Here is a 14,233-nt window from a genome sequence, read left to right on the forward strand (position 1 = left end):
TGTGGCAACTTTCATGCTATAATGGTAGAGTTGAGTAATTTAGACAGGGACTGTGGGCCTTGCAAAGCCTAAAATATTTACTACCTGGCCCTGTACAAAAAAGTTTGCCAACCTGTGTTCTAAAACAGAGAGAGAGAATAAAAAAAGACACGGATGTCCTTGGCCTGCTTTTCCTGTGCAGATTGCCATTTTCCAAATATGTCCTCAACGATGGACAGTGCCAACAGATGCATATCTTGTGGTATATATGTAATGTCTAAGAAAGGATGCTGTCATGGTTACTGGAGAGTCTGTGGGCGCTACAGAATGGCACCTGCTCCAGGATGGAGCAGAGCAAGACTCGTGGGCTGAATTCTTTGGCTTGTGAGTTCCACTTAACACCAATTGCAGGGCTCCACATGTAGGGACCCCAAGTCCCCACCCTGGACTTTCATGCCATCCCCTCCACCCCCTCAAAGCAATTTCTTAATTATAAAAAGAAAACTTTCTAGAGGCAATCAACCTGAAACTTTGCTATTATATTTTCATTAACAATACAACTTCAGCAGAGTAAATTGCCCCTTACCTGGGCCTAAATAGGAAGAGTGACCACCTTTGGATATTCAGGAGTTAACAAACCCAGGGTACCCAGTAATAACAAACACATAGCCCCAAACCAGTTGTTACTCAGATGACTCTGTATTTATTCCATTTATTAGTTTGTGACATGAAAATAAAAAGATAAATCACTGGCTGATAGTGTTTTAATGTTTCTTTCTAGAAAACACTGGCATTATGAGACAACCTACATCCCAACAAGCCCCTGACTTAAAAATTGTTCTTTGATAAGCCATGATTTAGTGTTTGGAGTTCCTCAGAAGTCCATTAAGTAAAGCATTATGTGCAGAAAAAAATAGGATGAGCTTCAGTATTTTGTCTATTTAGAAAGAGCCTTTGGTCAATATTATGAAGTAGGTCTATTATGACCATAACAAAGACATCCCGAACCCAAAACTTAATTGAAATCAGGGGAGGCCTAAAGACAATCAGACAGTGGCACAAAAATTACATTTATTATGCTTTGCATTTACTTTCAGGGCTTTTCTTTTTTTTGCTTTTCACCCACTTAACAAATATTTTTTGAGCCCCTGCCATGTGAAAGGTGCTGCAGTTGATACAAAGCATGTCATACATCGCCCCTGCCTTTAAATAGCTTATGTCCAGCTGGGGGCATAAGGTAGGACCACTAAATAATGGTTCAAGACAGCCAGTGACACTTCAATGCGAAGGTGAGATGGTTAGAGTTACAGGCAGACAGCCAACAGAAGCTTGGGATTTTACAGGCCAAGGAATCGAGGGAGGATTGGAAATGAGAGTGCATGTGTGCCCAGGGGGGAAAGGTGCAAATATCTCAGGGCAGGGAGGCAGCCAGTACAGGTGGAGCCAAACGTTTCAGAAACCACGGATGCAGGGGGCTTTATGGGGAGAGCATGTGCTGAGGGCAGAGGGAAGCTGCGGTGCAAAGTGGATTCACTTTTGTTGTGGGTGCACTCTGGGGTTCTGCCATGGCTCAGGCTGCATGGCCACTGCTTCCATGGCCATCACCCCAACACTCTGCTCCTAACCACGGTGGGACACCTCCGGAGGAGGCAGCACTGCAGAAGTGGCCCCCAGGGGCTGCGGAAGCAGAAGGCTTTGGAGGAGGAGCTGCTCTGCGCCGCCACCAGGGGGCAGTCTATCATCCCATCAAAGAGGGTGGGAGGAAAAACGCCTCCATGGCTTGCTGTTGTTGCCTCTTGGAGAGATGTAAGCTCAATCATACTCGATCTGTGCTCTCCATTTCCCTGGGTGGCAAGAACACTGGGAAAATCATAGCTAACCTTCTTCTGGTCGGGGACACCCTTTTCCACCTCAGGTACTTGCTTTCAGCTGGGGATGTGCCTTTCCACAGTGGGAGGCTTGGAGAGCGGGACAGTGCTAAGAAGATAGGAGCCGGCAGCTTGGACTTAGGAGAGAACTGAGCATGGGAGGGCAGAGGGGCTCTGCGGCTGCAGCGAGCTGGAGAGAGAAGTTCTGTTCCATACGTACGAACTGGTATCTATCTAATGCATGCTGGGCGGCGGTGCACTGGGTGCTGGGGTAGAAAGAATCCCACACAGCCCCTGTTTTTGTTCTCCAGCCCACCCCTGGCAGAGGTGCTAACAGCTGTGAGAGCAGCCAGTAGGGCAGAGAAGGAGAGAAATGAAAAGCGTGGCCCACAATAAACTACAGAATCAGTCCTAGGAACCCTGAGAGAAGCCTGTTGTGCGGGGATGGCCCTCGGATTTTGCAGAGACACAGGTGTGAGTCTGAATTCCGGCCGGATCTCTGCCACCCACAAGCCTTGGGTTTACATAATTATTGATCCTTTTGAAGCCTTGTTTCCTCGTGCAGGAATGGTGATAATGCTGTCACAGAAGCATTATGAGGACTAAATGAAATAAAAAAGATCACAAGGAATACCATTTTCTTTTGTGTTCCTACTACGTGCCAGTGGCCGTGCTAGGTTCTTTATGTACAGTTTTTGTCTGTTTAATCCTCACAACCATGAATGGCAAGTGCAAACACTGCATGTGACACGTGACTGCAGCTCCATAAACTCAGCTCCCTTTGGCTGGAGAGTTAGTGGCAGGTCTCTGTGCACCCTGCTGCCTACACACCATAAGGTTCCAATTAATAATAAATGTCTTTATGATAATTATCCGTGATTCCAAAGTCCTTCTGATAATCCAAAGAACTTTAAATTAAGACACTTGGAAATCCTGCATATTTTTTCTCATTCTTTTGCTATCTTTGTAAGGGTTACATTGTATATAAGTATATGTTTATCAATAGAAAGCTTTATTTAGTGTTTTCAAATGTAGTCCCTGTTACCTAAAGAAATACATATTATACATAGGGCTGTTATCTGGTCATAGTCCACTTTAATGAGAACCATGAGTGGACATGAATGTAAAAGAGACAAAACAGAAACCCATTCTCATATACAATTGAATTCTGTGAGCATCTTAACTGCTGTCATTCCATGAGAATCATGCTTTCAAATTCTTATCCATGTTATCTAGCATCTGCAGATACTAGTGTCTTCTAAGTAAGAAACTCTACAGTAGTTACCCAGTATTTCATCTTGTTATGGAAATGTCACATATGATTAAATCTTACATACCAGACCGGCATATGAATGAAATAATATTCTTCATAGTAAAACAAACTTTAGTTTCTACCTGTACAGAAAAATGCCCCATTGAGGGCTTCTTCTAATACTGTTTAATATTTTTAATAGGATTTTTTACTTTCTTGGGTAAGTAACCAGTGTTACACATCAAGTGAAAAGGGATGGGTTTGTTTAATCTAACAAACACTTATGTTGGCTCAGGCAACATAATTAGTAGGAAAAACAAAGGAAATATAATGATAACATTTTGACTCTCTGTGAGACTATACTATTGCAGCCTACAGGCCACCTTTGGGCACGACCTGTTGGTGGGAACCTAGTGATAGTAAGATCTCAGTCACAGGTTTACCCTATGGCGTGTCTCTCCAGGAGTCTTTGAACGGGCATCGACAGCTTTCCCAAGAAGCGCTTGATGATGGGGCGGCTCTTGGCAAACTTGTCCTTCACCTCAATTTCCAGCACGTCAGTGGGCAAGGACACAAAACTGAATTGCTGCAATGAAAGAATATGTCACATCAATTAACTGAGAGGTTGAAGGGCTGGTCAATTCCCAGTCCATCTGCCTTGATGCTGTCACTGTAAAACATCCTAGCTATAATATACCTATATATAAAGGGTCTCAGAAATGTTGTGAACCTGTTTATTCAGTAAATGAGGGGCAGCGACAAGATGCTTCTGCAGGGCTTAAAAATAGGCTTATTCTTTGAGATTCAAGCAGTAAAATCAGCATGCTTTAAAGAGAAAGAATGCCACCAAAGCCTCATCATACTTGATTGAAGGTATTATCACACTTTAAGAAAGAACAAGCACAAACTCACCTGTAATTAAGAAAATGTCCTTTAAATAAACAATGCAATATAGTTTTTCATGATTATGATGGAAGAGATTTCTAGAAGTTTGGTAATACCCTGGATCCTTGAGAGGGGGAAGAGACAAGAATTCTCACACTGTTTTGGTGGGAATGCAAATTGATTTGACCTTTGGGAAAGGAACTGGCAATATTTACTGGCATTTAAACTGCAAATTCCTTCAACCTAGAATTATATTTTTAGAGATTTTCCTTCTGGATTAATTTGCGCAAATGTGCAAAAGATACATTTAACAGGGATGTTTATTGGAGCATTACTAATAGTAAAAGACTGGGGAAAAACCCAAAACTGTTTACAAAGAGGAAACTAGTTAAGTGAAGGCTGATAAATCTTTGAAACTGAGAACTCTGCCTTCGTTAAAAAGAAAGGGGTGAATCAACATGCACAGACATGAAAAGACACCCGAGAAACTAGGTGAAAAAGCAAAGCACAGAAGAATACGAAGAGTAGGATTTCATTTGTACTTTGAACTGCAGAGAAAATGTCTAGAGGGGGATGCTCCAAACTGAACTCCAGGAAGTGGGCTGGTAGGGGAGGGAGAAAGCAGGTCTTTTATATTTTACTTCATTTGATTCTAAAGTATTCATTTGTTAGCCGGTTATGGTGGCGGGCATCTGTAATCCCACCTGCTTTGGGAGACTGAGGCAGGAGAATTGCTTGAACCTGGGAGGTGGAGGTTGCAGTGAGCTGAGATTGCACTACTGGACTCCAGCCTGGGTGACAGAGTGAGACTCCATCTCAAAACAATATACACAAAAATTTTAAAAAGTACTTGTTTGTTAAATAGTGTATGGTGTGACTTTTAAAATAAAACAATACCAATTAAAGGAAGACCATGACCATCAGAAGTTGGCTTGGTCAACATGAATGTCAGGCCTCAGAGCCCAAGCTAAGCCATCATATCCCCTGTGATCTGCACGTATACATCCAGATGGCCTGAAGTAACTGAAAAATCACAAAAGAAGTGAAAATGGCCTGTTCCTGCCTTAACTGATGACATTACCTTGTGAAATTCCTTCTCCTGGCTCAGAAGCTCCCCCACTGAGCACCTTGTGACCCCCACCCCTGCCTGCCAGAGAACAACCTCCTTTGACTATAATTTTCCACTGTCTACCCAAATCCTATAAAACAGCCCCACCCATATCTCCCTTCGCTGACTCCCTTTTTGGACTCAGCCTGCCTGCGCCCAGGTGATTAAAAAGCTTTATTGCTCAGACAAAGCCTGTTTGGTGGTCTCTTCACATGAACACACGTGAAAATTAAAAGTGTAAAAAGGAGACTCGGGAAGGTAAATGTTGGCATTGCCCAGCCCAAAATACCTGGGAGGAGGAAGTCTTAATTAACATTGAATGTTACAGTCCCCTTAATCAAGGGCTGCGAAACACCTGAAATAAATACATATTTTTCTTTTATTCTGATGAATCCTAACAGCAATCCTTTTTTTTTTTTTTTTTTTTTTTTTTTGAGACAAAGTCTAGTTCTCTTGCCCAGGCTGGACTGCAGTGGCACAATCCTGGCTCACTGCAAGCTCTGCCTCCCAGGTTCACGCCATTCTCCTGCCTCAGCCTCCTGAGTAGCTGGGACTATAGGCGTCTGCCACCACGTCCAGCTAATTTTTTGTATTTTTAGTACAGACAGGGTTTCACTGTGTTAGCCAGGATGGTCTCCATCTCCTGACCTCGTGATCTGCCTGCCTCGGCCTCCCAAAGTGCTGGGATTACAGGCGTGAGCCACCACGCCCGGCCTAGCAATCTTTTAACTTTAGTTGATTTCTATTTACAGAGATTAAATATGTTGGGCATGCTAATGTGAGTATCTTCTTTGTGGCAGTCAGGATGAGCTAGGGCATGCTGCACTAACAGCCAACTTCCAAGTCTCAGGGGCTTCAAGTTGTATTTCTTGCTCACATTCTCACTGTGGGCTGATGGAGCAGCCACCCTCTCAAGCATTGCCAGTTACAGTGACAGAGGCAAAAAGAGCTCCCCCTGTAAATAAGTGTTCACTTCCAAACATAGCTCCTCAGAACTAGACACAGGCTCCAGCCACCCTCAGGGAGCAGGAAGTATAATCCCATAAGGTGCCTGGGAGATGGACCACAGAAATATTTGACAAACAGAACTAATGAGTTCCACAGTGACCATGTGGTACGTCTGATTGCTATTATAAATCAGTTTTAGTTAACTCCTATATAACTCCTAAGAACTAATCATTCCTAGTACTGAGAAAACTGAGTTATGGACATGTCAAGTTTGAGGATCCAACCCAGGAATAGGTACTACTCTAAAAAGGCCTTCCTAAGTGAGAATCCAGCCCTGCTGATTGTCTCAGGCCCTTAAAACTTCTATGTCTTTGGTCCAGTTATTCCATTCTGGAGTGTATTATAATATATCTTCTAATCTAAATACCCAACAATAGGTTAGGTATAGGTGATATGCACATATAATAGTTTAACTTTTCTAAATTATAATAATTTATATATAAATATATATAATTACATGTAACACTAAATGCTAATAAGATGGGAAATGCTTGTTTTGCAGTGTTAAGTAACACGAACAGGACAAATACAATTCATGATCACAATAATATGAATTATATGAATAGAAAAAGACTGGAAAAAATTACAACAGATTTTATAACAGTTGTTTTACCAAGTAAGAATATATTTTCCCCCATTTCTATAATGAGGGAAAATATATAAAAATATATTTTCCACACTTTCTATAATGAACACCTATTATTTTCACAAGGAAAAACGTAATCACCTTTATTAAAATGAGACTATTTCTACCTACAGTAGCCTACATGGGACACTGAAGCTAGCTTATCAAAATATATTATGAAACTTAGCGGGAGCTTCTGGGTTCTTTCCTCCCTCCACAAGAACTTTCTTCTTAAACTCTCTTCACACACCCATCCCTTCATCCCAGACATCAACCTCTCTCCCCACCAGGCCCTTGTCTCCATGCCATGCTTACTGGAGTCCATGTAGACCCCCAGCTAGGTCAGGCTCTGTTAAGAACTAGTGAGTAGTCCTGAAAATGTAAAAGTCTGTTTGTTTATGGACCAGCTACTTGCACCCATGAGCCTCAAGCCAGTACATGGATTTCACCTGGCTACCCTGACTTGGCCTTTACTTCAAGCCTCTAAAGAACCTTTGGAGTGAGATAAACTTGGCTTTATTCCTAGCTCTGCACATCCAAGTTCTGGACTCTGTTATTCACAACCTCTCCAAACCTCAGCATCTTCACCTGTAGAATGGGAAAAGAAGGCCCACGCCATGTTAGACCAAGTTTCTTCCCTCTCCATTCCTATTCTATCCAGACCCCACCTGCCTCATGATTTACTATCACCTTCTCCTTTTGACTCTCTGGTTATTGAACTTTCTTAAGTTTACTAACTCATTTCAGCTGGCCCTTAACGGCCAATAATCCTATACAGCTGTTTGTAGTAATCTGTAGGCCTATTTCAAATGCTTAGTATGCAGACAAAATCTATGATTGTCCTATTACTAAGGCACACTCTTTGTTTCCAGAGAAACGGCCACTTCTTGGTTAAAAGATAAATTTGTGAACTATATCTGCAAAAGGTTTTTTTTTTTTTTTTTTTTTTTTATTTAAAAAAAAGGATGTATTGTTGCCTAAGCCCTCTGCTGGTTTGGGAATTTTATCTCTTTGCATCTTACTTCACTGGTGAAAGAAAACCAGTGTGGAAATGACAAAGCCAATCCTGGGCATCCTTGGGGGTCTGATATCTGGCTATTTTCCATCTTTGTCCTTTACCTTTTGATCTGAGCTTTTCAGAGCAACTGTAACACATGCTTGGGCCAACCAATAAATAAATGGCTCCTCATCTTCTCACAAGCCGTGAAACTGTCCTAAACAAAAGTCTACTGGCACTCGGGTCAGAAAAGAAAGTTCCATAGGTCATTTCTTCATCAGAGCATCAGAGTCTGAATTCTCTTTCTTGGCTTCACTTTAGGACTCAACTGTCAGGCCTTTTCAACTGAGCAGCAACAGCAGGAAGACAGCTGTACAAGGCCCACCGCTGGGGCCACTATGAGCAAGAATGATGCATATAGTATTCCTACAGGGTCAAGCACCCTTCTGCCTAAAAGTAAACTTTCTTTTGTTTAAGCGCAGATGTTGGGATTCTTACTTTTGCTTTGACCAGTGGGTCTTAGCCTTGGTTCTCAGAATAATCTGGAAGCTTCCACAATAGTACCCATTACTGGGTCCCATTCTTGACTATATTAGACTCCCTTGAGAAAGCGGGGCACTGGTAGTGGTTAAAGCTTGTCAGGTGACTCCACTGTGCAACTGGGTGGAGAACCACTGTTCTCTCAGTAACAATCTATTTTAATATCAAATAATGTTACAGTTAGGAAAGTATTTCTTACACCAAATCTAAATCTTCCTCTGTGGCCTAAATATTTAGTCCAATGATCTGTAAAGCATTCTTCAAACCTGAGTTTAATAGCTTATTTTTTGTTGGCATTCTTATTAATGGCAGCAGATGGAAGTGAATCTCTACCCATTAGATGCCAGTGACACTCCCCTAGATATGGTAGCCAAAAATGTCTCCAGACATTGCCTCATGTCCTTTGGGGAGACAAAATCACCCTTGTTGAAAACCACTGATGTGCTCCTATCATCTTCAATCGTCCAGAGAGATATTAGGACTGGTGCTGCAATATAGGAGGATGTTATTTATTTTGTTTGTGTTGTTTACTCAATAGGCCATTTATAGAACTAAGATGCTTATTATATTCCATCTTGCTTCAGAAAAGATCTGAGGTAGATCGCCTCTAAACAGAACTTTTATAAATTGAACTTAATGAAATTAAAACAGGGTAACTAACTAAAGGAAATATTTAATGGGCAATTATGTAAACTGGTAGCAGTTGCATAATGAGCAATTTAGGCAGAGATTAGGAGAGTGTTGGTAAATAAAGGAGGGGAAAGTTGTATCCATTCATTCATAAACACTTTTTGGGCACTGGCTGTGAGCTGGGTGCTGGGACACAGCTACCACCCTTCTGTGCTGGAGTGCTGGGGCCACAGCCTCCAACTTTAGACCTCAGAGTCTTACACTGCAGGCAGAAAATGACAAAGCAGAAGATGCTATAGTAAGGCTTCCCAAAGGCTCAGCCTGATGGACAGGTAGAGACGATTTCCTAGAGAACATAATGCTTTAACTGAGTCTTAAAAAATAAACAACTGGCCGGGTGCAGTGGCTCATGCCTGTAATCCCAGCACTTTGGAAGGCCGAGGTGGGTGGATCACAAGGTTAAGAGTTCAAGACAAGCCTGGCCAAGATGGTGAAACCCCATCTCTACTAAAAACTACAAAAATTAGCCAGGCATGGTGGCAGGTGCCTGTAATCCCACCTACTTGGGAGGCTGAGGCAGGAAAATTGCTTGAACATTGGGTGACAGAGTGAGACTCCATCTCAAAAAAAAAAAAAAGCAAGTGTCGGTGGGATGAAGAAGGGGTGGGAGGAACATTCCAGGTAGAGGGGTGCCATGGGCAGGGGCTGAAGTTCACAGAGTACATGAGTCCCTTGGGGAACTGCAAGTGGCTTACTACCTCTGGGTCATACTGGAGAATCTTGTTGTGGATGAAACTGAATAGATATGCAGAATCCAGATCATGAACAGCCTCCTGGCCACAGCTTGGACTTATCCTGAAGGCATCTGGGAGCAACTGAAGGATCTGCACCATGCAAATGACACACTCAGATCTGCAGTGTAGAGAAGCCACTGAGGCAGTGCTGAGGGGTGGCCCATAGATGGGTCAGGCCTGGAGGAGGCAGATCAGGTAAGATAAGTGCAAAGTGGTGGGGAGACTAGCAGGCAAGGAGAAAAGGGTGGCAGAGTGTGGACTGGTTAAATGTCAGTGAGAGCTATGGAATGTGGGAGAGGAAGAGGTCACAAATTCCCGAAGCTGGATTCCCAAGATTGAGGGCATGTGGGAGGAGTGACATAGCTAGGAATGCAGAGAGGGGCTGAATGACCGAGTGTCCCAAAGCAATGAAGGAACAGAATGATGGAAATAGAGGCCTGGGTATGGAAGGATAGAAGACTGTACAGGGCTGGAGAGCTTGTGATATTTCAACAAGTTCTATGGTATAAGTGCAGGAATGGATGGCTCATGGTGAATGTAAATGAAGGTCAAAGAGATTGGAGTGGTCAAGGAAACTATGAGTCATTCATGTAGACCTTGATCATCTGGAGAAATGTTAAAGACATTGTTAAAGAAAAATAAAAATGGGGCTGGACGTGGTGGCTCATGCCTGTAATCCCAGCACTTCGGGAGGCTGAGGCAGGAGGAATGCTCAGGAGTTGGAGACCAGCCTGGCCAACATGGTAAAACCCCCTCTCTACTAAAAATACAAAAATTAGCCAGGCATAGTGGCATGCGCCTGTAATCCCAGCTACTCGGGAGGCTGAGGCAGGAGAATTGCTTGAACCCAGGAGGCAGAGGTTGCGGTGAGCCGAGATCACCCCACTGCACTCCAGCCTGGGGGACAGAGCGAGACTCCATCTCAATAATAATAATAATAATAATAATAATAATAAAGAAAAATAAAAATGGAGGCCACAGTCTAGATATACCCCAAAGCCAACTGCCCATAACCATGTAATCAAAACTTGTCATCCTAATTTCCCTGAAAGGCTCTTTCTAATTATAAACATAAAATGTAAGCTTTACCATCCTTGTCCACATGACTCAGCAAAATTAAAGCAGTCAGCTATAGACAAATCCGCTTAAACAGCTCTGTTTTGCTTGAAAAGAAAAACGATAATGTATAACAGCCAATCATGGGAAAAGTCAAAATACTTCCTCCTTTATGCTTTATAAACTGTGTTGTAACTGCTTAGTGGAGCTTTTTACCACTTGGTTTGAAGTCTCCCAGATTGTAATCTATACTTTTTGTGTGACAATAAACTTTGCAATTTTTCCTAACTTGATCTGCTTTTATTGTTGATATTATAAAAGGAAGATTGTGCCGTGGGTAGAAAGAGTTTTACTGGCTGTGGCAGAGTAAATAAGGGGACCCATTATTGCCTCAATGTAGCTAAGATGATGAGGATATGGATGTGAGGGTGATGCTACAATCAAAAAGGAGAAAACTTTGTGGGAAATTTCAGACCTGAGTGAGAAAGTATTTTCACTTACTATTTTCATTTAGGGAGAGGTATGAGAAAAAATGACTCCAGTCTGTGAGAACAGAGGTATAGTGATTCATTTATGCACACTCACAAATGTATGAAATTCAGAAAAGGTTAAGGATGGAAAACTGGTAAGGAAAGTTAATTTGATTTGGGTTGTGTTAAGTTTGAAGGGGTAGAGGATATTCAAGAGTAAGGCACGAATACCAATTAGAAGTGGAGATTAGATACCTCATGAAGTGGAGGAAGGTTAGTCTTAACTGTGTGACACAGGTCATGACATCAGTTAGACTGGCATCTAGCTTTGCCTCTCCTCTCTTGCAGCGAGATATAAAGGGGGGAAATGAAAAACAGGTTTCATTCACAAGAGCCTGCCTGGTACCATTCAGCCAATGCCATTATTTATTACTAATGGAAATTAAATGGACTGGACTTGGTGCTTTCTGTGTAAAAGTTCTACCTGGAGGAGAAAGAGCAGGCAAGAAGCAAATGGAGCATGTGAACTATAGCTACTTTTCCTTAGAACCTTGCAATGTATGTGACTTTCAGTTCAGGTGGCACTAGTCATTAGGTTTAAAAATGACATTCAAAAACAGTGCTGCCTAAAGTCAAGGACAATGATATAGACAACTCCATTAGTAGAGTAGGAATTGAATCAGGAGCATTCTTCCCCCTTCTTGCTAGCAATGTAACAGCGTTTTACATTAAGAAGTGGTGCCCTTGGAGTCTGGTCATGGGAGAAGATCTGCCCCTCCCAGTAGTGTGTGGTTTGACTCTATCCTAGGAAGGAAGTGCCGGAGACCATGCTGCTGAGACGTAAGCCTTGTAACTGCAGGGAATCTGCATATATGTATATATATATATATATGCATATAATATGTGGAAAGTTTATATTTCTTCTTGAAATATTTGCATAAGAGCAAATAAACTGGATTTTGATCAAGCCTTCACCATCTCTCTCCATATGAGAATCCTCAGCCACAAAACAGAATAATATTGATTTTATTTACACATACTGCTATGGCAAATTAGGCCAATATCAATATTTAGTTGTGGTTTGGTAGAATGGGAAGCAAGGTCTCTGTGTATGTATTTAAATATGTAATATGCATATAATTGTATATTATATGTAAAATTTGTATATTATATATTTGTATATTATATATCTGTACGTATTTGTATACATACATATACACATACATATATTACACATACATGTATTCTGTCTATATCTGTATCCATATCTATATTTATATCCATATGTATATCTCCCATCTTTTACTTCTGGAGATGATTCACTTAAACACCTATAAAGAAAGCATAGGATTGGATGAACAGACTGGAAGCTAAGAACAAAATCTGCTGTGTGATCATAAGCAATGTAACTGATCTTCTTGTGCCTACTTTAGAGTGCCCAGAACACAGAAGGAAGAAAAGAGCTATTATTCTAACTTTGCCTTCTGCACATGCTTTGTTGATAAACTGTCATCTTCAGTGATGCTCCTCATCTGTATATCTTGGTCAACCTTGGTCAAACTTCAGGAGCCCATATCCAATCAGTCAGTAAGTCTAAATTTTCTTCCTCACTCTAGAGTCCATATTTTCCTCTTTACTTCCACTGGTCTAGGTATGGCTCTTGTCATTCCTTGTCCTTGTAATTACTTCCTAACTGGTCTCCCTGTCTTCAGCTTCTCTCTTACAATTGCCAGTAATGTCTCTAAAACACAGAAAAGCTTGGTACACAGAAACCACACGTGATGTGAACTGAGCACATTGATAAATGAGAAAATGAATGAATGGCAACTTCCTGTGGTAACTGGATAATGATACTGCAAAAATGGAATACAATCCAAGGTTGTGGGTCAGCTTAAATATACTCCTTTATGCAAGCTAGACTGCACACTCAAAGCCCAACTCACACCAGTTATTGTTCTGGCAGAAAATCTAAGGATTACGTTATACTGATGGACTTCTCTGAAGAGGAAGCAAAGTGAAACTTTTCATCTGGTGTGGGGTGTGGCCACCTACACAGGTTGGCACTGAAGGATAATAAATGTGGTAGAGAGAATTCTGAGATGGTCCTCAAGATTCCTGCCCCCTGTGTACACACTCTGTATAATCCCCTTCCACTGGGTGCAGGTGGGGCCTGTGAATGTGTTGGATGCCAAGCCATGATTAGATTACCAAGCAACGGACCTTGAATTAATCAGTCGAAGGGGAGATTATTTGGGTGAGCCTGACCTAATTAGATCAGCCCTTAAAAACAAAAACACTGGGCCCTGTCTGAAGTCAGAGGGACAAAATGTGAGAAGAATTCAATGCAAGGGACATTCTCCATCAATGGCTTTGATGATGGAGAGGGTCAGGTGTCATGGACTGCTCTGGCCAATAACTAGCAAGGATCTCAATTCTGCCAACAACCTGAATGATCTTGGAAACAACGTTTTCACCAGACAAGGCCCTAGATGAGAACACAAGTGGTTTCAGCGTCTGAGATCCTGAGCCGAGAACGCAGGTTGTGCCCAGACTTCTGACCTACAGAATTGTGAGATAATAAATGGCTGCTCTTGTAAGTTGCTAAATTTGTGGCAATTTGTTATGTACTGATAGAAACCTAACGCAGTAGTCTAAATTAGGGCAAGTAACAGCATAATAGAGATATACTTTGAACAAATATGCATTTATTTGTTGACAGTTAATGTTTAAATAAGTGTGTTGTAGGATCTCTGACACTTGTTTCTATGTGATGTTGACAATTCTAAGAAAAAGAGCTCTGAAGAGAAGTACTAGGTTAAAAGGGTGAAGAAATTTTACTGTTAGATGTCTCAAAGGCTTTAATTATACAAAATTCACACATTGTGAATTTGCAAGATAGTATGCAGTGCTTCCATATTTGACTGTGGCACCTCCCTCTGTGTGTTGTGTGTGTAGTATATGGTTGACTGACATTATATTGATCATAGTTGGGGAAACTGTTATTTTGTGTCTAGTTATACA

The 14,233-nt window shown here is 41.7% G+C and overlaps 1 protein-coding gene across 9 annotated transcripts in view; it reads right to left on the reverse strand.

Moving 5' to 3' along the window:
• Nucleotides 1–14,233, reverse strand: part of HECW1 (HECT, C2 and WW domain containing E3 ubiquitin protein ligase 1) — a 445,382-nt gene that overhangs the window by 123,745 nt on the left and 307,404 nt on the right. For all 9 annotated transcript variants that reach the window (XM_057302857.2, XM_008960744.4, XM_008960746.4 and 6 more), the window contains one exon: nucleotides 3,543–3,685. In XM_057302857.2, coding sequence (XP_057158840.1) covers nucleotides 3,543–3,685 — 143 coding nt within the window. The remainder of the gene's footprint in view (nucleotides 1–3,542; nucleotides 3,686–14,233) is intronic.

Source organism: Pan paniscus, chromosome 6, assembly GCF_029289425.2.
Source record: "Pan paniscus chromosome 6, NHGRI_mPanPan1-v2.0_pri, whole genome shotgun sequence".
Lineage (NCBI taxonomy): Eukaryota > Metazoa > Chordata > Mammalia > Primates > Hominidae > Pan > Pan paniscus.